Source organism: Portunus trituberculatus, chromosome 45 (assembly GCF_017591435.1).
Source record: "Portunus trituberculatus isolate SZX2019 chromosome 45, ASM1759143v1, whole genome shotgun sequence".
Lineage (NCBI taxonomy): Eukaryota > Metazoa > Arthropoda > Malacostraca > Decapoda > Portunidae > Portunus > Portunus trituberculatus.
The window spans coordinates 2,710,017-2,734,304 of NC_059299.1; the positions used below are offsets into that span (position 1 = coordinate 2,710,017).

The 24,288-nt window shown below is 40.5% G+C and overlaps 1 protein-coding gene across 3 annotated transcripts; it reads left to right on the forward strand.

Moving 5' to 3' along the window:
- LOC123519312 (cortactin-binding protein 2-like) lies at nucleotides 1–24,288 on the forward strand. Of its 3 annotated transcripts, none has more exons than XM_045280498.1 (18): nucleotides 1–432; nucleotides 2,751–2,852; nucleotides 3,154–3,381; nucleotides 4,942–5,058; nucleotides 6,399–6,578; nucleotides 6,877–7,037; nucleotides 7,343–7,548; nucleotides 8,009–8,245; nucleotides 8,829–8,940; nucleotides 11,825–12,696; nucleotides 16,142–16,877; nucleotides 18,235–18,385; nucleotides 18,615–18,906; nucleotides 19,098–19,344; nucleotides 19,569–19,767; nucleotides 20,315–20,458; nucleotides 20,587–21,164; nucleotides 21,375–24,288. In XM_045280498.1, exons 1-18 carry the CDS (start codon nucleotides 211–213, stop codon nucleotides 21,814–21,816), a joined length of 5,226 nt encoding a protein of 1,741 aa, XP_045136433.1. In that variant the 5' UTR covers nucleotides 1–210; the 3' UTR covers nucleotides 21,817–24,288. The 3 variants fall into 3 exon arrangements, with proteins under 3 accessions (XP_045136433.1, XP_045136434.1, XP_045136435.1); XM_045280499.1 differs by having other exon boundaries at nucleotides 8,060–8,245; XM_045280500.1 differs by lacking the exon at nucleotides 4,942–5,058.

Here is a 24,288-nt window from a genome sequence, read left to right on the forward strand (position 1 = left end):
CTGGAACCGCTGGCTCAGTAGGGAGGAATGGAGGAGTGGAGGTGTCTGGGAGGCAGCGAGTGAGTGATGCACGATGCTCCCACCAAAGACTACGCCCTCCCGTGCATAGGTGTTATTAAAGATGGGGAGCCACAGCGCACCCCGTCCAATTTAGTGGCTCGTGTGGGCTGCAGTGAGGCAGTGAGAAGCAGGGAGTGAGGGAGGGGAGATATGGCGTCCAGCGGCCCTCAGCACCCCGACACCCACCACTCCGAGGCGCCTCCTGACTGCTCTCCCGCCGCCTCCACTACACCTGCTTCCTCCACCACCACCTCGGCCTCACCGCCAACAGTCACCATGGCGGGGGCGACGGCTGCCAGTCCTCAGAAGACCCCACACCAGCAGGGACAGCCGTTCGAGCCCCTTGACAAGGCCTCCAGCCAGACCGTCAAGGTATTATTACTTCTTTTTATGTTGCCTCACCCCTACACCTCCCACATGCTTTCTGCTGACCTCCCCCGTGTGTTTGTGCTTCCCTGTGGCGCCCTGCCTGTCGCCTGCCCTGCCGGTGTGTTGGTTTATTGTGCGGCTCAGTCTAAAGTTGTATTTGTTATTGTCTCGCCTCCCTCCCTCTCACCACGCCCTGGCACGCCCCCGCCCACCTCCTTCCCCTCCCCTCTCCTCACCCCAGGGACTTATCAGGGGGGCACGGGCTCACTGTATGCTAATATTGCGTTAAGAATGGGTGTAGTAATGCCTGCAGGAGTACATTCACTCATCACCTCTCTCAGTGCCGCCTCACTGGCACTTAGCTGTTACTCACGTAGGTAGTCTGTTGGCTATCTGTTTTCCTCCCTTCTTCCCTCTGCCTTCCCATAGTTCATCCTTTCTCATGGTTCTCTAATCGTTGTTTCCTCAGCTTTGACACTCTAAGCAAGGAACAGTTGTCTTTACATATGTATAGACTGTAATGCATAGATGTGGTTGTTGATTGGTTGGAATGTATTGTGTTCTCTCTACTGAAGGTAAGAAAGATTACTAACAGAGCAGAACAAGTCTCCGGGAAACTTTGCTTGGTCCTTGATCTTTACATTAGCTAGAGGTGCCTCTCACATTCTTACATTATGTGTATACATACATTCATATATATATTATGTATGTGTTGTGCATGTTATTATTATTATTATTATATATATATATATATATATATATATATATATATATATATATATATATATATATATATATATATGTGTGTGTGTGTGTGTGTGTGTGTATATATATATATATATATATATATATATATATATATATATATATATATATATATATATATATATATTATATATATATATATATATATATATATATATATATATATATATATATATATATATATATATATATATATATATATATATATATATATATATATATATATATATATATATATATATATATATATATATATATATATATATATATATATATATATATATATATATATATATATATATATATATATATATATATATATATATATATATATTGAAAATATATTCACTACCATTTTAAAATGTAGTTTTATATATTTATTTATATAAGATTTAATTTGATTTACTTCATTGATTTATTTTAATTAATAAATTAATTAATTTATTTATTTATTTATGTATTTACTTTCTGAAGCAGTGCATTCACATTTCCATATTGTGTCTCTGAGAGGTATTGCTCTTGTGTGTCAGTTTAATTTTTATTGAGAATGGCTATGGTGCAAGGTCCAGTTTCAAGTCATGTCTCTTTTTGAGTGTGGAAAAGAGGATGGGATTCCCAGCCCAGGACTTTCCCCACTGTCTTTATTATAGGTCCTCAGAAGAGTGAGTTTGCTGTGGCATCACTGCCAGCATGAGTAACAAACCTGTTTCTTACCCAAGGCAGAATGGATGCAAAAAAAATGTTACTTGCTGCTTCATGAATGAAATTGAATTTATATATATTATACTGTGAGATATTCAGTTCAGCTTGGAGAAAGCATTATAAAGTTGTTAGCATAGGACCATGGGAGGGCCTATTAGGATGACAGGTGGTGCTTGGTTAGGTACAAAACTAGTACAGATTGCACATTGCCAGACTTGTTTGATAAATGCAAAGATTACAATACATGTATAATGCATAGACATATTTAGGCTCAAAAATACAAGGAATTAATGGAGCACAGTTGAAAGGATGGTGTTGCAAGAGAAATTATAATCTGATTCTCTCTCTATGAACTTATCTCCTTCAATATCTTTATCCTGGAAATCTCAAGAGGCATTAATGCTTCAGAAGATTTGTAGAAAATACACCACTGTACAGTTAGAATATACATGTCTTAATTCATGTGATCTGTACATGAATTTCATAGTACTCAAGGTATTTTTGTTTCATTATTTAGACATGAAAGGCAAACATTCATATTTACAACTTTATTACTTGTATGCAAATTTTTATCTTTAGGCTTATTTTGAGATCCTATTACTTTTTGCTTATAATTATCTCTTCTACTTATAAATCATTACACACTTGATTACTTGATATTTGTTAATATGTTGCTTGGAATTAAGGTATAACACCTATTTCTTCTGTCACATTTGAGTGCCAATATATTATACTGTTTCTTTTGGTGGTGAAACACATCAGTCTCCCATAATCCACTAATTGATGTGCATTGTTTACCTTCACATCACCTTTATGCTTCCCTCAACTAACTCCCACATTCTCCCACCTTTCAGCTAAACCCCAAGCTAGAACTGAGCCTCAATGACCTCCTACGGCTCTTGTCGTACATGGAGGGAGAGCTGCAGTCCCGGGATGTGGTCATAGCAACACTCAAGGTAAGTAAACCCTGCTGCCACAAAGGCAACACCATTCTTTTCTGTGTGTGTGTGTGTGTGTGTGTGTGTGTGGGTGCCCGTGTGCATGTGTGTGTCATTTTATTGAGTTTAGGAACAGTGGTGTCTACATGATGATATGTCTTGTCATGGCCACTGACTTGAAATTAAATCTGAGTCAATGTCTCAAGATAAACAGAAAGACTGAAATAAGTATCACAAACTTGTCAGTACCACAACACCAGCCACATATCCTTGACTCAATTGACTGAACTTGAGACTGATTTATGGTTGGCTTGCACAGACTGAACGTGTCAAGAACTTGCTCCAATATGGCCGTGTTGGGTTGAGCGATCCTTTCCTGGCGCTGCAGAGAGACAGCATTGGGGGCTCGGTGGTGAGGGGTGGTGGGGTGAATGAAGCTGAACTGCGGGCACTGGAGGAGACACAACTGGCTCAGCTGGAACACCTCATTGCCCAGCAGCGGAAGGCTCACCAGCGCATGCGGCACGTGCTGAGGGAGGCAGAGAAGGTGAGGAAACCGTTGCAGGAATGGTATGTGAGGTGCTCTGAGGCTGCTGTTTTGTTGGCTCAGTGGTGGAAGGATACGTGAAAGGTGATGGTTGTCCTGAGTTTCATTATCTAAGGTGCTTGTAAAGTGTATAGCCTATTACCGTATGCTGCAGGGAATGTTGCATCATGCAGTATTTGTTGTATTGTCATCAGAACTATTTAGCACCAGGACACCATATCTCAACACTTCATCATTTCCTTCTACCATACTGCTATTCCACCCATGTTCTCTTTTTGTTGCTGTTTTGAGTGCAGAGTCTCACCACTTCATCATGCCTGTTGCTGAGGTAAAGATATTTAAGTTACTGAAAGAGTAAGGTGAGCACTAGCTCTTTGTTGACAACTGTTTTTCATATCACATGCAATTTTCCCTCACTTGAGATACTCTTTGGATGGGTGAAGGCATATTTTTCTCCATGTTAGTAGCACTTCTATGAAATCCATTTATTTCTTGTGTATTACCCTCTGAACTGAAGTTGCTAGTCTCTACCACAAGACAACAATGGGGCCAGCTATGCATTGGACCACTTCAGCCTTAAGTACAGGGCTTCATAGCTTTGCCTCCTGTGTTTTTAACTGGAATATTGATGTTAAAGATATTGATCTGTCAAGATTGGCAAATAATTCTTGACAGTTGCATTATGTGTGTCATGTAATTATTATTTTCTTTTTAATTGATCACCATTTATGTTTATTTATTTATTTATTTTTATTTGATGTCAGTTCTTGTCTAATACCTTTATAGTTGTTGTTCATGTTAAGCATTCACTGTTCCTTCTCTTCAGCCTTTTGGATAAATATGCTATTTGGTAATCACATGCTTTAAACTGCCTCTCTTCAGTTCTTCATATATACTTGTACAGAAACTTTACATCTTGTAAAAAAAAGAAGTACTACTGAACTCTTGATGCTACCTGTATCATTGACTAGGCAGTCCAGCACAGACACCATGTTGAGTACCATATAACATGATGGTTCCTGCTACCTGACTTCTCTTGTCATTACTGACCTATTCTGTCCACAATTGTTGAACATTGTGGTATTACTTATCATGTCTATTCTGAACCAAGGCAGACATAATGAAGCTATCATGTTTCCATTTGATAACATTTTACTAATTTGCTGCTTCATAACTTGCCACCAGTATGCTTTGCAGCACCTGTTTCAAAAGAAAAGACTTACAGATGTCATTCATAACATTTAAATCAGAACATATATCTCCAGTAATCTCCATATGATAATTGAAAAATAATTGTAAATATCTTTGTAGTGAATGATGGTCAAATCAGACATGATTGGTAATGCTTGTGTCTACAGTTCCTGGCACCACACTGCTTTCTGAGGTGTTGATAATTATCTCGTGGTATGTGGTTTTATGGATCATGAAGTCAGCATGTTCAGAAATTAAGATATATACCACTTAATATCATTGAGATGATTATCTTCTCATTCTCACGGCAGAACTCACATATTCTAAGACAGTTTCTGTGCTCACCTCCTCCTTCTCCTTCCCCTGTAGCGACACTCTCGGGTGGTGGCTGAGCTTGAGGAGGAGAGGAGAAAGCATGAACACGACACAGCTCAGGGGGATGACGTAACTTATGCCTTGGAGAAGGACCGCACTAGACTGAAGCAGGTAGGAAATGAGGCTTTGACTTGGAATAAGTTGTCATTTCCAGCTGGGCACACATCTTTAGGTTAAAGTAGACATTGTATTTTAAAGACATGTTACTTTGACATTTATATTACTTGGTCCAAGTCTGTTACAGTGTGTCTGGGAGGGTAAGACTAATATTTGACTGCTTGCAAGAAGAAATCAAGGAAGTTAGGTTAGTGAAATCTATCCCACTGCCCCCTCTGTCATCTCATCACATCAGCCTTGTTTGCTAAGATTGAGATAGAAGGGCTTGTAGAAGTATATAACCCCCTTACCCTCCCTGATCGCATCCCTATTATTGTCCCTTTCTGTAGCTGTGTATTTTATGACTCTCCATTCATCATCATTACTTATCCCCATTGTGTGGCTTGATTAGTAATGGTAATGTTTGGGTTATTGCAGCCTGAGTTGAGGATACTTAAGGTTGGAATCCATTTTATACTTTATGTATTTTCTAGTTAGTGCAATGCTGATCGCATTTTAAGTGGAAGTACCTAGCTTGTGATGCAGTTTTCACTCAATGCTACAAGTCCTCTGTCACTTCACCAAAGAGATGAAGTCCTATGCTTTTTCATATATGTCACACTTTCCCTGTTAAACAAGATCTTGATGTGAAGAATGTGTTAAACTGTTCTGAATAGATTATTTTTAAAAAGAACTTATGAGTTAACAATGATCACTGGTGTGTGTGTGTGTGTGTGTGTGTGTGTGTGTGTGTGTGTGTGTGTGATTGTTTGTCATGATGCATTTGTATTGCCTCTTGCACACATGCTACACAAACTTCACCATTCCACTGCTCACCAGGAAGAGACAAGATAATAAAATACAGACCAGAATAAGTTCATGTGAAGAAAATATTGGTTCATCAGTACATTTATCACCCTGGGTTGACCAAGCTGCATAGACTTGGGCTGGGTAATACAATGACTCATCATAATATTAGTCACTTTGAGACTTATATGACTCACAGTGACTTGTTGTTTTTATAATGAGGTATGAGAAATTGGCTGGCAGAATTGGAATGTGTAACTTTTATATATCCTGATGATGTGGAGAAGTTTTAGACGCAGATAGCTTTTGCTTCTAAACTCTGTTCCTTTCAGATTACATTTGTATGTAACATGTGGACAGCATTTGTTTATTGGATGTGGCTCTTTACTGGTGCCATAATTGAGTCTCTGCATTGATGACCTTATTCATCAATTGAAATTTACTGTTGATGAATACTTATTTAATATCAACACATATATACTGTTTTTATACTTCAAGATTTCCTTTTATTGAGAGAAGGTCTTAAGCTTTGGAGTATTCATCTTCAGGAGCTTGAAGCAGAAAAGGCAGCTAAGAAGAAGGTGGAAAAGGAGCTTAGAAAAGTACAAGAAACTTTGGAGGAGGAACGAGGGCGACAGAAACAGATTATCCTGATGTTGGTGGAGGAAAGGAAAAGGCTAGCACTGCAGTATGTGGAGGAGCGAAAACGATCAGAAGACCTTGCCCAGGTGGGTTTATAATGGAGTGATTGCAGACCATGTGACACTCAATACAAGGGCTTTTTAACTTTTCAGAGGTGACAAATCATAACAGACTTATGCACACTAATCTAACTCCTCAAGTAATGTATTCCTCCTGAAGTTAGATAATTTCTTCTAGACATTGGAGATATTGACAAGTAGATAGATCTGTTGTTCCTCTGAAATATTTTGGATAAAATCATAAAAGAGTTTTCATTTTGTTAATGTACTTGTAGGCTGGTATAGTTTTATTCCTGAAACATATTTACTACCTCTGACGTTGTAGATCCTGTCTGAGGAGAAAGGACGAATTGATTCCATGGCTGAAGGTCTTGAAGAAGAGAGCAAAAAATCTCTACAAATGGAAGCTGAACTGGAAAAACAGCTTGCTGATTTTGATACTGAAAGGCAGCAGATGAGAGGCCAGCTGACTAAAAAAGAAGAAAGGTGAGAAATTTTTCTCCCTCAGCACTTTGATTCTTGTATCATGAAAGTCACTCCACTCTTTGAAAAGGTTCCTATTTTGCTCACCAATTGAGACTTACTCTAATTCAGTATACACTTTTTAAGGTTAGAGTTAAAATTACTTGTGGCAAATAGATGACAGTGTTCTGGTGGCCACTTTCTTGTTTAGGTTAAGAAGTAATAGTGATGCATTACACTATTGTTTAATGTGATAGAGTTTAGAAATGTTAAATAGCACCCCACTAACATTGCTAGTTGAAAAAGAAGAGTTCTTGTCTGGACAACAGAATCAGTGAGCTGGAAGCATTGTTGGAGAAGCAGCAGCGGGAGGTGGACCACTATAAGAAGCAGCTGCAGGAGGCACACAATGTTGCCATGTTCCAGCAGACATTATCAGTCTCACCACCACGTATTGGCATTGCCACTCGGCCTGCACCACCCCAGTTGCCTGCAAAGCCTGCCACCCTCACCCAGCCCCAGCCTAGGATGTCGGGTAAGTCATGCCACTGTCCCTCTCCTAGAGTAGTGCCTTGGTGATGGCATCCTTAGGGATCCCTGCATTCTGTAAGGCTGTGCATCAGGGCACGCCTTGCTTCAAGCTAGACATTCTCTTTTTGGTGTCTTGTTTTTATTTAATGCGATCAAATAGACGTGTTCTGTAATATATGTTTGGTATAATTATATTTTTACTCAGTTCAAGCTGCTGACAATTTTTGCTGTTGCTCATAATCAGATATGTATATGCTCGTTACTGGTTCATGATATTTCGTTACGTTATCATGCTTTAGTAGTTTTAAGAATCAGTTGAACACAAGCACAACAGTCATGGCCAGAGCAGATCCTCATGTGTGGGAAGCATGGGCATCACTGTTACTGTTATGTCCTAACACCTGCTGAAGAGCAGCCTCCCAGCGGGCAGAACACCTGGCATGTCGTATGTGTGTTTGCTTCAGGTGCTTTAACTCCTCCCAAGATCACTCCCCGTGTAAGAGCATCTTCTCCAGGCCTGGATGAAGTCACAGGAGTACCGCTGAGTTTGGGCTTGAATGTTGCGCCCCACCACGTGTCATCCGGCCAAGGCTCCACCAACCCTTCCCACAGTGTGCCCCCAGGGGTAGCCGCCATGAGCAGTGTAACAAAGGCAGTGCAGCTTACTGCCACAGTCAACTCTGTGCCTGTAGCTGGCCCAAGTAGGTCCATGTAGCCTGGATAGTCCTTCCGTTGTCTTGCATTCTGTCATCTTTATACCATACTATGTAAGCATCGTCTTCTAGTGTTCTGTATCAAGCAAACTGTTATCCCTTAATGCACAGCTTTGTTCTTTAATGTTCTATTGTCTCTTGTTACTGTGTCTTTGTTCTTTGCTATTCTGTAGTTCCTGGAGTCTTTCTGTTCTTTATTATACTTTGATTATTGATATTTTCATGCCTTCCCATGTCCCACATTCTCTCTCTCTCTCTCTCTCTCTCTCTCTCTCTCTCTCTCTCTCTCTCTCTCTCTCTCTCTCTCTCTCTCTCTCTCTCTCTCTCTCTCTCTCTCTCTCTCTCTCTCTCTCTACTGTAAATCTTTCTATATAATGTTATTTTTCTTTGATGTTGAATTTTATCTTGCTCAGAATTATAGTGTTGGACTGATACATTGCAAACACAGGGAAGGGAAGGGATTTTGATGATAACAGATTGAGGAACTAGTAAATGAATACTAGGTTGCACTGAATTGCTTTGTATCTGCCGAATCCTCACCCTTTCCCTTCATCCTCTTCCTCCACCACAGCCACAGGCATAGCTCGGGGAGTCCAGCCAGGTGTCGGGCTGCGGCCTGTGATGTACAGTGTGTCAACCTCTGAAGTGACCAGGACAGTGACAACAGCAGCAAAAAGCTACAGGTGTGTGTGTGCACATGTGGGCGTGCGTGTGCACGTGTGGATGTGTTTACATACATTTATGCGTGTGAGGGGGTATATTCATATTTGTATGTGTTTGGGGGGGGTGTCTACATATTTGAGTGTATGCGTGTTGGTGTGAGTTTGTTTGTGTGTGAATACATATAAAGATACCTCCTAAGAAGGGACAGGATCACATTCAGTGTTATATATCCCTTACTCATTTTCGAATTTTGGCTACAGCATAAAGGAATGCAAGCCAAAGTTGTCAGTGTTCATCCCAGGACTTTAGCTTGGGTCAGGTCTTGGTGGCTACAGGTGTAACTTTTGCCTGTGTGTGTGTGTGTGTGTGTGTGTGTGTGTGTGTGTGTGTGTGTGTGTGTGTGTGTGTGTGTGTGTGTGTGCGTTCTCCTCTGTGTGTATGAGCATACACATATAAGTGTGTTCTAGAGCCACACTACCACCTGGCATACTTTTTATGCTGTTAGGGCTGATGATGTTGGGAGATGCTGTCATGGGGTGACTCATCGTTCTTTTGTTGTCTGATTTCCTTCATCAAGTGGAAGGTAATGATAATGAAAGGAAGGATGTCTTAGCAATTCTTTTTGATTTTTTTCCCAGATGAAGATTTTGTAGATTTTGTGTTAATGCTGCATAGTGATATCCTGAATATGAAAATATTACTACCGGACTTATTCCATGATGAAGAAATATAAATATTTTTGTTAATGATTGTCTTACAGAAATTTACATGAAATTTCACGTTTAAAGCTACAATTTTGAGGATCCTTCAGTCTTTTGTTAAATATTGCATTCCTTGATTCATAGCCATGCCTGTCATATTTTGTCATGGAAGACTCAAGAGCCAGGGAATACATTATTGTTCAATATGAATGAATAGGAATAGCTTACCATTTTTATAGACATCATTGGGGTTGTTATGTAGTGTCTATCCTTAATCTTGAAATTTTTGTTGATGCAAATAATTCTCTCTCTCTCTCTCTCTCTCTCTCTCTCTCTCTCTCTCTCTCTCTCTCTCTCTCTCTCTCTCTCTCTCTCTCTCTCTCTCTCTCTCTCTCGACTGATAAATTGTCAGTGTGAAACATCTGTTACTTGTTGAGACACAGTTATTTAATTTCTTTCAATGTCATTCACAATGAGTACATTTTTACCTGTGCAAGATTCATTACTTCATAATAGGGTGACTGAGGTCTTGCAAGATGCTTTAGGTTTTCCTAGTTAGGGTCATATGTGGGTTATTTTTATTTACTTTTATTTATTTCTTATTTTATTTATTTTTATTTATCTTTTTGTGTATATATATATATATATATATATATATATATATATATATATATATATATATATATATATATATATATATATAAGAATGATTTAGTTTAACTGCATTACTTAGCTTTTCCTTTACCACCTGAAATCACAGTAGCTAATAGGTAATGAAAGAAATTGAACTCTCATCTTTCAATGAATCTTGCTAAATTAAGGAGGGAAAGGGTGCCCAAGACTCAGGGTAATACTAAACATTGGCTGACTATTGGCAAAAGAAAACATGCTTGCAGTTCATTGTAGTTGTGCAGCTCCAGTGCTGTCTGCTGAACCATTGTGTATTATTGATATCTTTACTGCATGCAAGCACTGAATGGTCTGATGCCAGTCCATGTAGAGCTTATTGTTTACCTGTAGCAGAGCATGACTGTCTTGTCTCTAAAATGACAAATCAAAAAGGTAGGTCTTGTGTCATAATTCTCTTAGCTGACTCACTTTCAGCTATTAGTCTATTGTATTTCTTATAAGCTATTATGTGACCTCTATCTCTGCTCATTTAGCAAGGATAAGAAGTTGAACCAAATCAGACAAATCAGTCGCATGGTGGAGTGGGTGCCGTGATCAGCCACCACACTCAGGTTTAGCTCATTCTGTTGATTCTTTTCAGCAGATTTTAAGAATTTGATATCTTATTTACTTCATATTATTAGAGAACCACCTAAATTAATGTATCTTTAAATGGATATAGGAAATGTTGATAGACAGTTGAATAAGTATTTAAATGCAGAGTTAATACATGGGTCACATTAAAACACATGCAGTCAAGCTGGCCACATATCTCTGAAACACACAGTTTGTAGCCCTAGATACCACAAAAATTTCCTAGGATGAAGAATTTCCAGTGTATAGAAAGTAGATGCAAAAGGAGGAAATTCATATCAGGCAAGTTGATCCAGCCCTACAGACCTCACTGGACGTTTACTTCCATGCTTTGTAGTGAGTACTCCACAGGCCACACTCCTGCCCACCCTGGCACACTTAGTAGCACGCACCACGCACCACCATAATGCACTCATACTAAGGCCTGTACCTCGTGGCATGCCCTCAGTCACCCCATTGTATGGTAGTGGATATCTTAGTTACTATATATTATTAGACAAGAGTTGCAGGTGACTTAGGCTGTGTTATGTTAGATCCATGTTGGTTGGGTTGTATCACTTGAGTATTGACCAGAGTTGTGTCCCGGCAGCCAGCAGCAGACACAAGACTATAGCCACGGTATGTTGGTATTTTACATTCTATGTGGCTTAACTCGTCCAGAGTGACTCACTGGTTTTCTTTTTCTGTTTCTTTTTTCTGTTTTTTCTTTTGTGTTATATGTTGCTGCTCCAGTGTTTGTGTTTCTTCTGTGATATACGTATGTATGTGTTGCTTCAAAAAATATGCACCTTGTTTCCTCCTCTCTGGATATGCTTAGATGATGCTTCTTAAACCCATTTCTTTCCTGCATTTTGAGAAAATAGAACAATACACCAATGACCTGCCATAGCCACCCATGTTTCTCACTTTGGTCACATCCTGATGTTTATTTTGATTTCAGCGTAAGCGAGAACGAGGCCGGGTGGACTGGAGGCAGCGAGGGCGAGGGGCCGGGCGGTCTGGCAGGGGGGGTGCCCGGGGCGGTGGAGCGCGGAGTGGTGCGAGTGACAGGTCCAACAGGGGAGGCCAGGAGTCAGGCCCAAGTGGTGCAAGTGACCCCTCGGGTGAATGTGTCTGCCTCACCCGGCACCAAGGTGATAACCACCACCCATGGCGGCAAGGTAACCTTTCACGTGACCACCAATGCTCCCACCACCACGGCTGCCTCTGCCCCCCCAGCCTCCAACGGGCAGCAGCAGCAGACACAACAGCAGACACCACAACAGCCAACCCTCTCTCAGACTGCAACCATGATCAAGAAGCCGCCACCACCCACCAGATCAACTCAGCCTGGGGGACCGCCACCACCTGTACCTCTAAACAAGCCCACAGCAGCCCCGCCTGTGCCCCCCAACAAGCCAGCAGTGCCACCCAAGAAAGATCTTGTGACACGGGTGGGGGCGGGGGGACAGGGAGTTGCAGTGGAGCCAGGGACACCTATCAGTGTTGAGGTTAAGCCACAGAAAGTGGGACCACAGACAGTTAAATTTGGCATCACGATATCAAAGACGGCCACAAGTGGCAGCGGCAGCGGAGGCCAGTCGGTGGGTTCAGGTGGAGGCGGTGGCCAGGCAGTGGTGGGTGTGGGGTCTGGGGGCTCTGGAGGGGGATCAGAGACCCCAGTGGCCCCCTCAGTGGAAGGGGGAGCAGTGTCCCCCCGGAGAGACGCGGCGCAGGTTGGTGGAGGCGGCCCCCCGGTGCATGCCACTGCCTGTGTGGACTCCCTCTCTCCCGAACTAGAGCACTTCCACCAGTTACTCATTAGCATGGCAGGTAATGCAGCCGCACAGCCTCACAAAGCCAACCTCCAATTTGCAACTCCCTTTGGTCCGTCTATTATCATGCTGAAGTATTGATGTGTGGTGCTTTGTTTAATGTTGTCACTTCTTTGCACATGGAACAGTAGTTTTATTCTCTGATGTATATTCAGTACTGAGGCCATAGCAAGGAGTTGGAAATTGGAGACTTTGTGAAATAGACTTTGTAAAGGTATAGACGGCAAATTGTACCATATTACATCAATAATTATGTCTGCCCTAGGTGTTCCGCAGCTTTTCAGATGCTCTAAAGAAACAGGTAAAGAGAGTATTAGTGGCTTTGTGAATTAGCTTGGCATGTTTCTAATGTTTCTATTTAAAAGAAACATTTGTACTTTTCTCTGCATGAGACAATATGCGTTGTCTACTGCATTAGCTAAAAAAGAAAAATGCAACCGAGTATTGATTCATATGTTATGTTCTCTTTCTTCTTTTCTTAATTTTTAATGTTTATAGCAGGTTTGTATTTCCTTTACTTGGTTCTGTGCTCTTGATGGCATTGCTGGTTTGTTTTATGTAGATAATGAGTGGAGCAGATTTTCCTTCCTCCTTCAACCTATTTCACTCTTGATCTTGATGATTTTGCCGCTTAATAACTGAACACAGCAGTGAGTCAGCTCCTTGTCTTGCTTCCTTTAAATTATTTTGGTCTCCCGAACTCTAACTAAAGAGAAGTTTCTTACTGCATATCTTAATGTTGTTGGATAGTTGTCTTAACCACTGAAACATAATCATTGGTGGAAATCAGATCAAGACAATAATTAGACATTTTCAGAGAAAGAAGCTATATATATATATATATATATATATATATATATATATATATATATATATATATATATATATATATATATATATATATATATATATATATATATATATATATATATATATATATATATATATATATATATATATATATATATATATATATATAACCTCAATATTAGGGAAACATGTAGCTATGGAAACGTTTTACAAAACATTGAGCATTACTCAATTGATTAATATTTCATTGATATATTACTCATTTTTATCACAATGATAAAAAACAAAGTGAATTTGTACAAATTTCGACCAAATTAGAAGTCACTTATTCATAAAGTCCTATAACAATTAACACTGTATTAGAAGTCTATTTGAAATTTATTGGCTTCATAATGCAGAATTTCTTGTTGAACTGTTCATTGCAAGTCCTTCATATGACAGGCTAGACATTCCATAAGATATACCATTCTGCTACACACAGAGACAGAGGACTGTTTTCATAACTGCATATAAGTTTCAGGAATGAAATTCTTGGTTGTGTTAGTTTTGTAGAAAATGTTTGTATTGTGTGCCTCTGTTGTGACTAAATTGTGTTCTCAGTTAAATGTGTTTTGTAACAAAGTATGGTTGTTCTAAACTTACCAATACCTCATTTATTGTACATTATCAAACTAAAGATTGAAATTTTTTACAACAAATAGATATATCTGGTACTATGTTTGCAAAGCAAATAAATAGAACCAAAGATGACAGTAAGCAAGCTGATGATTTTGATAGTTTCATTTTTATTTTTTTTTTTTTTTTTTTTTTTTTTTTTTTTTTTTTCTTTGTTACTTTATATCATTCTTAAATACCTTTAACTCTATTATAGTCATTTGAATTTCTATGTAATATCTATTTTCAGGCATCAGGCATAATCTATAGGCAGCAAGTCATTCTTTGTCATTCACCTCCATAACAAGTAATGTCTTGAAGGATCAGCTTCCTCACAGCAAGTAGTAGGGTTAGGAAAGTGGTGATTTATTGGAATGTCTTTGTATACATCTGAGGGTAATATTGCAGGTTTCAAGCCTTCTTCCTTCTTGGCGGCTCCTTAGATAATGGCACAGTGCTCTCCTTCCACTTCTCAGTGAGAAGAGCATTGCAGGCAGGGTGATGCGTGTTGTGTCCTCCCTTTAACACTTGGTTCATCCTTACCCTGGTGGTGGTTGTGTGGCAGAACAACCAAGCCTGTTTACCATATTGTCCTCTATTGATTTGTGCAAATTCACAGCCTCTTTGTGACCTTATTTAGGGAAGTGGGGAGTGAAATATCCTCAAATCTATATCATGGGTATGAAAATTAGATTGAATATGCAAGTAATGGACACTGAAACCTGATAAAGGAAAGAACTCCCCACTTCACTCCCACACTTGGGGTGGTCCACTCCCTGCTTCTGCTTCTCTTACAAAAATAGAAGTGGACTTCATTGTCATAAAAGATACTTTGAAGTCATGTACAGGAAGGCTTACTAAACATTGTGAATCTGTATAATATCAAAGGACTTTCAATGCTTATCTAATACTTGGTGCCATAACTTAGAAAAAATGTGTTACTGTCATGAAATTTGTCTCCAGTTGATATAAGGTTTAACTGTCACACAACCCTGGAAAGCTTAAAGCACTTTGCTTCCTTTCAGATGTGAAGGTAACACTTGGTTTGCACTAATTGGTCAGCTATGTTTAATTTTGTGATTTGACAAATTAACAGCTATTCAGGTATTCCTGTTATCATACGGATGCTGTTTTACTGGAAATTGAACAAGAACTAACACGAAAAGTTATTTGAATGTTGGCTTTACTTCTCATTGCAGTTTTCACTAATTGATATGATTAAGCAGAGTTGAGTGTATTTTTAACATCCAGGAGGGAGAATTCAAGGTAAATCTTATTTATCAGTACAGAATTGGAGAAACTTGCACACCTATGTACACTTTATAACCAATAAGGATTTTTCTCTATTTGCATTTGTTTGGTTTGCTCATTATCTGCTTATATGTCTCATAGTTTAGTATGTGTCTTTGTAGTGTAGTGCTTTTGAGATCCTCATCTGTGATTTGTTCTAGTCATGTCCAACCTTTCAGACATGTTTGCCACATTTGTTATGCACAGAAATATAGTGAAGTGATTTGTGCACTTATAATGCTGGTGGAGTTGCTAGGAGTCAGTGAAACATTTAATTTTAGTTCAGTACATGTTGATTCATGTATTATATATAAATAATCAAGAGGTAAAAGTTTAAGGAAGGTTGATATTTTCCATATAAAAGAAACATGAATGGAGTTCTTAGCCTGAAGAATATTTCTGTATTGAAGCTTTGTGTTTGTCATGATGGAAGGTTAATTACGGCACAAATGCAGAAAATACCATCAATAAGTATGTGTAAGCTTTAGTATGAAAAAATCTTTGCACAAAATTGTTTGAATAATTAGTGTAATTTAGACAGGATCATGGGGTTCAGCAAAAACATAAATGAGTTTCTTAGTGAGATTTTTCAAGGCTTAGTAACTCATAGTGTGACAATGTTGTTCTATATTGTCCAAAAAGTGTTTACAAACATTACAAAATAATCTAATGCATCTGATGTATTTCAGGTTCCTCAGACGTAGCAGTCCCAGCCATATCAAACCTAGTTTCCCCCTCCAACCCCTCCTTGACCCCAAATACACATGTCTGTTCATCCCCTTCCCAGAGTTCATGTACTTCCCTGCCTTCTGTTCCTCCCTGTGGGCCCTCCTCACCCCTCTCCCCTCTGCTCCACCATTCTGCCTCCCTCAGCACTGACCACGAAGGACTTGCCTCTGCGTCTTCCTCCACCGTACCCCTCACACTGCCACCGCCGATGCCTACCTTTAGCCTCCTGAGTAGTCCCTCTTCTGTAGCAGCTGCCTCAGTTACCCTAGCTCATTCTCCTCCACACTCCACCCTCTATTCATCATCCCCAGTGTCCCCTGTGGCCCGTCTAACAGAGTCACCACATCCAACTAACACTCCTCAGTGTACACCTAAGATTTCGTCGTCATCATCATCGCCATCGTCGTCATCATCGCCTTCCGCCACCACCTCAACACTCTATTATCAGCATTGCTCTCCTTCTACCACCACTGCAGTCATCACCACTACCAGCACCACCACTACCACAACTTTGTCTCCATCTGATTCACTGCCTCCACCACCACCACCCCTGCCACTGGGTGACTGCCCCATCGTCCTCACCCCAGTGGAGGGCGAGGACCTGGAGCCTCCACATTCACCACTTGATGTTTCAACACCTCTCACCATGGATGGGATGACAGCCCTTCACCTTGCAGCTCAGGGCAATAATTGGCAGTAGGTGTTGTTTGTGTGTGTGTGTGTGTATGTGTGTATGCGTGTGTTTGTGTGCACGTGCGTGCATGTGTGTGAATTGACACATGCTTATTTGCTTATTTTTAAGAGTGCGTGCACATTCACCTATTTGAGCATTGGTGTATGGTTATAATACTGTTTACTTAGCAACTAACTTTATTTTAATATTGCTAAGATATTTTACTGACTCCTCTTAACCTTTCCCTTACTTCTCTTTGCTTGCCTTTTCACCAGCAGCTTCCAACCCAGGCCAGAAACCAGAGCCTTGCTGTCAAGTGAGTGGCTAATCTTCTACTTTCCCTTTATTAGTAACACTGCCTTAGTTAAATAGTTGTGCATGTGTGAGAGAAACAGCTAACCATAATGTGTGCTTTTCTAAATTGTGTGCTGCTGTTCATTGATTGGTACACTCTCTCTCTCTCTCTCTCTCTCTCTCTCTCTCTCTCTCTCTCTCTCTCTCTCTCTCTCTCTCTCTCTCTCTCTCTCTCTCTCTCTCTCTCTCTCTCTCTCTCTCTCTCTCTCTCTCTCTCTCTCAGTGCATTAAGTAGTATAAAGAGAAAGGTTTTAGCAAGCTGACAAAGAATCTTCAGTTGTTCCTGCATTATCCTTTTTTCAGTCTGTTGTATGATCCCTCTCAACTTGCTTATAGTGTTGTTTTAAGGTATTTTGAAGTGACTCATTCTTAGCCATTTTTCCATAGATCCTCACCTTGCCTGCTTAGCCTTTCCCTCTACCTTTATATCATTTCCTTGTGTTGAGTTGAAGTTTCCTTGATTTCCCAAGGTTATTTTGGAAATTTTTATGTCTGGGTCTTTCCATTTGTGGTGGGAACAATGTCATGATTAGTGTGAAATGTTTTGGATTTTTATTTCCTTCCAGATACCAGTGATACTCATTATTTAATATTTGTACATGGCTTGCAAAGTTGTGTGTTGAGGGAACTACTTATTTTGTGGTCCATTTTTAGAAGAACTATTTAAAAGACTGAAGAGAAGAGTTATTCAATGATTATTCATTAGAGTTTAGTTGAATCTTTCCTGTTTTTCACTTGAATTTACAAGAAACTTGATCTTGTGATTCCTATTAATCACTATAGAAGAAGCACATGTTTCATCTTTTACCAGTAATATGAGTAGCATAAGCACATATTCACACATAAATACAGAAAAGCACAGTTTTTGTAGTTAATGGAATCTACAAGGAAAGAGATTGAGAAATGTGTGATGGTTATACATGAATGAGACATTCTAGTGATGGTTTTTCCTGGTGGGTTAAGAGGAGGTGTGAGATATCCAAGATGAAGATGACTGCCTTCACTAATCCCTAATCCCCATGTCAGGTCAGTGGCAGTGCTTGTGAGGTGTGGTGGCAGTGTTAGTGCCGAGGATGATGAAGGCCGCACCCCTGCTTTCTTGGCTCTCCTGTATGCCTGTACCCCTGCTGCTGCTGCCCTCCTTGCCTTTCCACAGTCCTTAGAGCACACCACCAAGGTAGGACACCTTCCCACCAGTTAGTGTGCTAAGTAGGTCACATGTAGAAAACACTGTAGAATAGTAACAGTACAAGTGTCATGCTTCAACCTGGTTATCTTTATTTGTTCAGTTCTGGAGTTAATTAGATTTATTTGTTTGTTTGTTTGTTTGTTTGTTTGTTTGTTTGCTTGCTTGCCATTACTATTGATCACACAAAATCTTAATTTTTGTTAATCTTTCTTGTCAGGATGGCTGCAACTACTTACATGCTGCAATAAAGTCGGGTGAGGTAGAGTGTGTGGAGGTTCTGCTGCAGCACATTTTAGCTACTGAAGACGGGTTGCATCTCCTGCACTGGCTTGCTGGAGGCCCAGACCATCAAGGCACCACACCCTTGGCTCTGGCTGTGGCTAATCCCACTGCTGACTTGTTGGCTGCAATGGGTCATGCTGGGCTGGACATCCCAGCCTTATTAAGTCATGACCCCAGCCTACTGAAACTTGCATCATCTGCCTGCTTGGCCCTTCTTTCCAGTTCTAGTGAGTTACAGAGATTTTGAGTTCATCTTGCTGCATAATTGTATTAACACTGACTTATCCATTAATGTGGAATGAAAGTCAAAGATTGCAGTGTGGTGGTGTGGAAAAGAATAAATAAATAGATTAGATATAGTGATTATAGAAGCCTCATTGGGAATACCATTCAGCTATTTACAACATGCACATCACAGGTCAGAGTGAAAGTACCTGTTCCGTGTGGCTGGAAGGGCTGGACCTGGACAGAGTTATAAATGGAGATGGAAGCTGCACACATGAACAAGAAGATGAGTTTGAGTCAGGTGCCAACAGCAGCAGCAGCAAGCATCATGGGGAACGATGGCCCATTGGAGCCGTGAGAGTCACCACCACCACCCTCTGGGCTGTACTTGAAGAGGCACTCACCTCTCTTGCTCTGCACCACCTCGAAACATTAACAAGGTGTGTATATTTTTTCATTAGCAGTGTGGTTTTGAAATATATTTCTTGTTCAGTTGCTGGACTACAGTACAACACCAGATTAAGTATATATGAGTGAAAGAGCCTGTTGTTGCATTAGTGTTTATACTCTTATAATGTATTGTCTTATAGAAAATAATATGCACAGTATTTACTCAAGTTTAACTCTTGTTTTTGTAATTATGAATTATGATCTTTCTCCTCAGAAGTCACAGCCCAGGGGGAATTAGCATGGGTGGCTCTGGGCGACACAGCAGTGGTGGCAGCAGCAGCAACAGCAGCAGCAGCAGAGGTGAACGGAGGCGGTCAGACCCTCTCCAGGAGATGGAGGTCAATGTAGCACACTTAGGAATCACCAAGGCAGCCATCAGCCATTTCTCAATTGGCCATCACAAATGGACACGGGTGAGCTTACATTAGTGATTGTCTCCTGTCTTGCCATCACCTTGCTAGTCATTCACTGTATTGAACGGGTCAATGTCTTGGTCATCTTGTTTTTGTACATTTTTACTCTATTGTTTAGCGGGGTTCATTGGTTTATAAACCCATTTCACTGTAGAAACCACCCTGTATCTACTGTGGTGTCAAGATTGGAGTAGGTGCAGGGTAGGGTATGTACTGTCTTATTATGAAGGGTAAGAGTAAACCAATACATGTTGTCAGACCTTGTTGTGGATATGTGTGGCCAGTACATTGTCTCCTGGAGTGTGGTACAGTTGGTCACAAGACTCCCTTTTTAACAGGGGCCAACAGGTTTAGGAGTGTAAATTATGTGTGTGTGAGTGAGTGTTGCTTTGCCTGGGCCACTCCACGTGGGATTGCTGACCTACTGTATGGATGGATAGGTAGAAGAGTAATGTTAGGTCTGGAGACATCCATGAGTCCATATTTGTAGAACAAGAGAAAAGAATATTCAATCACATCTTTATCTTATTATGAGTATTTCTCTCAGGGTGAATATGGATTGGTGAGTGGACCATTTGATCTCCTAGCAAACAATGGCAGCCAAGACATTTGTATCCACTTCAGGCCCCTTGAAGCAGCTGCATATTCCCTCTTAGTACCTGTACCGGTTCTTAAAAACTATTTAAGATTGGTGAGTTATAGTATCTACCTTTTAATGTCTTAGAATTTTTGAGATAAATGTCACTTGACTTAAGTCACAGTGTTGAAGTAAATTTGCAGTGGGTTTGACATGGTATTTTGCTCACCTTCCTTCATCAGATGGAGCAGTCCCAGTGTGTGGTGGTGTACGGGCCACGGGACAGCGGCAAGTGCTCACTTGTCAGGTGCTTGGCTCATCTCAAGGGTGGTAGCAGTGGTGTTGGGGTCACCAGAATTGATCTCGCCAGAGGTCGGGCAGCTGGCCTGGAGACAGTGCGTGGTGTAGCAGAGAGTGGTGGAAGCTTGGTGTTGGAACACGTGTCAAGAGAGGCATGGCCAGCTGTGTGGGCCATGGTGCAGGGTGTCTCTGGGGGCACTGTGCTGGTCACCATGGATGCTTGGCGACGGCCTGGTGGTGGCCAACTGGAGGGTGGTGTGTTGTGGGTCCAGCTCCGTCATGATAGAGAACCTCTGATTTCCACCCTCTCCCGCTCCCTTGTACGTCTCCTGGCCTCCCAGCATGCTGGAGTGTTGCCTTCCCCAACCTCACATACCCAGCGCACTGTTGAGTGGGTTACTGCTGCCTCAAGCCGCCTGGCTGCCACCCTCATGACCTTGGGTTTCTCTTCAGCCCTTCATGGCCCGCATCTCTTTTCACGGGCATTGCGTGGGGCTGCTAGCCCTGGAGACATACTAAGGTGCAGTCGTGTGCCTCTGATTTAATTTGTTATTTGTGTGTTCTTATTCTCCTTAGTCTCCTAAATTTAATACTAACCTTACTTAAATATTTGATCTATAATTTTTCTCTGAAATGCTTGCAACAGTTTTCATGCTTTTTAGTTATTGTGCTTCAGTAGTTTAGATCTTCAATAACCCTAACTATGCTAATTGTGATATCAACTTTTCAGGGAGGTGAAGCACCTGTGGAATTCTGTGGTCAGCCCAGAGATCCGCACTGAGGTAGTGAGTGTGTGGCGGCGGTCCAGTGTGGGAGGCGAGGTGGATGAGGCACGTGTCACTAGCATGGCACTCTACGTAGTGATCCAGCGCAGCTTAGCACCTGGCTTGCCCTTATCCCCGCCACAGGCACATAATTTTCTGGCATCCTTGGACGGTGGTCTTGGCCGATCGGCTTTCCGTAGCTTAAAATCAAGTGTGTCATCTGCCCGGCCCAAGGACCTTCCCTTGGATGTGATTGGTAGCCCTCTGTGGACAGGTTCATCACAGCAGGTGACAGAGATATCCCAGCAGACCAGTCCTCCTGTTGGTCTGTCCTCCCCCACCTCACCAGAATGGGATGAAGCTAATCTCACCAAAATCTTGGGACTCTCTCCCATGGGTTACACATGACTGTGGCATCATATTTCCTGACTTACCTCATAGTCTTTTAATGACAGTGAGTGATTGGAGACATGGCGTTGCATTCTTCCCCAAACATTGCACATGCCTTTTGAAACTCACTAAACAGAGACTTAAGTTTTCTTATAATATTCAGACTGGTTTCAGTGAAAAAACAATGTGTCACCAATGCATCTCTGCAGTGTTTTAAGCATGGCTTTTGCAGAGAGGTGGAGATCTTTATAATATTAAGTTAAAAAAATATAATGTGGTTGAGTCACATTTGGCATTATTGCTCAACTCTGCCAGTGTTTAGGTGCTATGTGTGATTGCTGCCAGTAACCAACAAGTAAGCAAAGTAGGGCAATTTTACTGAGTTTTAAGGCATGTGTTGAGTGTAATTGCCATTGTTGAGTGGATGCCTGTTTCTATCATTCGTAGTGATAATCACCCTCATCTCTATACCCTAATGTATTGGAGCAGCTTGATGTGATATTTGCATTTGTTCTTCCAGTGGTTTGAGCTGTTTTCCTTTCCTGACACAGAGCTTTTGTACTGGTGGAGTGAGGAGCAGCCTGAGTGTGCACGGCTAGAGGAGGACAACTCATAGCTTTAATATTAATCCCGTAATAAGTGATGCCCATCCCCGGAAACTAGTCTAGGGTGAAATATAGCATTGTGTCCCTCTCACCTAACTTCATGTCAACTCTAGGGCTCATATACTTAATGCAGAAACTTGTCTAAAAATTCAAGGTACTTCATACCGAATTCTGCAAGATGAATCATTGTGTTATTTTGTAACTTGAATCCCGCTCACTCTGTGAACAACATATTGATCTTCCACTCAAATGCAGTAAAAAAAAAGAAAAAAAAAGCAATCCAATACTCCTTATGTGTGTTAGATTATGTATAATATTGAGACTTCTGAACTGTGGTAAGTAACTTTAAAGATATTTGTCAGCGGATTTGATCAGAATATCATACTCAATTCAGTGGTATTATTGAATCTTTCTCCCCTTTTTTTATTTCATTTATAGTGTGTCTGTATGTTTGTGTGTGTAGGTGTGTGTGTGAGTGTGTGTCCCCATATGCAAGATTGCATACAATACTTAATCCGTTAGATCACTGAAATATGCATGGGATGATCAACAGTGAGTAATGACCTACAGTCCTAGAGGAAAAGCATGTGCATTGGAATTGAGCCAAGGCCTTTCCATGGAAGTTGTACTACATATTGTGACTCCCCCAACACAGTCTTGGTTGCAAGTCCCATGATCCTATGGACATTTTAGAGATGAAGTGGCTCTCCCATCATTAGTTTCAGCAATACGGTGTTGTTTTGCCTTAATAATTAGTCACATTAACAAGTGAAAGTGTGCATTCATAAGAAAATATGATACAGCTATGTACACAGTAAACACATGCTGGTGATAAGATGCTAATAGTGGAGGAGTGGAAGGATTATATAGACTGACTTGTTTTTTTAGCATTTTCATTATTTTGAGAGTCAATGAACTGAAGTTTAACTTATATAGCAGCTTCAGTCATGTTGTAGACAAGGAGGATCCCCTTGCATGCCATAGTTATTTGTGTCACGTTGTTCTGTTACTTATTTTTTACTAGAATTTATCTCATCTTGCCTAATGATAAGTAGGTTACTTTATGAAACTCAGCCTATTTTTTCATAGCAACATTATAGGTTGAGAGGCATTGATTTGCTCACTATAAATTATTGTATTGTAATTTGATAGATTGATAATATGCAAGAAACATGTATAATATCATCATATATTTATGTGGCATTAGGCTCTAGTATAATGAAAATATATTCCCAGATGGATATTGTATCATTTGATCATTGCTAGAAGCACCTCTTGAGAGACTTTCAAGTAGTGGATTCAGCTAAATCAGTGGGTGCCTTTGATCAGGTGAAGAACTGGCCATCTCATAAATTGTTCATGAACTCAGTAGTAAAATGTGTAGAATTTTTCATCTCTCATAACTCTAAGCCATTAAGTTGTACATGAACTAGTGCAGCTGTAATCTCTTCATTCACTATTGCAATTCTCAATTTTTTTCTTTTTGACACAGTTTACAAAATTGTCATTAGATTGAGGCCAGTGTCATCCAGGAGTATATTCTTAATTGATTCCTTAGGGTAGAGTCTTGGAAAACTTCTTGCCACAATCTGGAGGAAAGTTGTAAACTGTGGAGAGGAACAGTTGAAATCTATGGTGTTTCTCAAAAATTAAAATGCAAGTGTATCCATTGGAACTTTGGGGTCTTTTTGGCCCAAAGCTAAGTGAGACCCACCTCCTGTGTTGGACATTGCATTATTGTCCATTTAACTTGATACCCCTTTCTTGTAACAAAACAATTATTGCATAAACTGCTAAGCAAGTTTTCTTTTACAGTACTCAGGATAGTCTAGCAAGACTTAAACTCTGACTTGTCTTCATGCAAATTAAATCTCTTACATTCTGT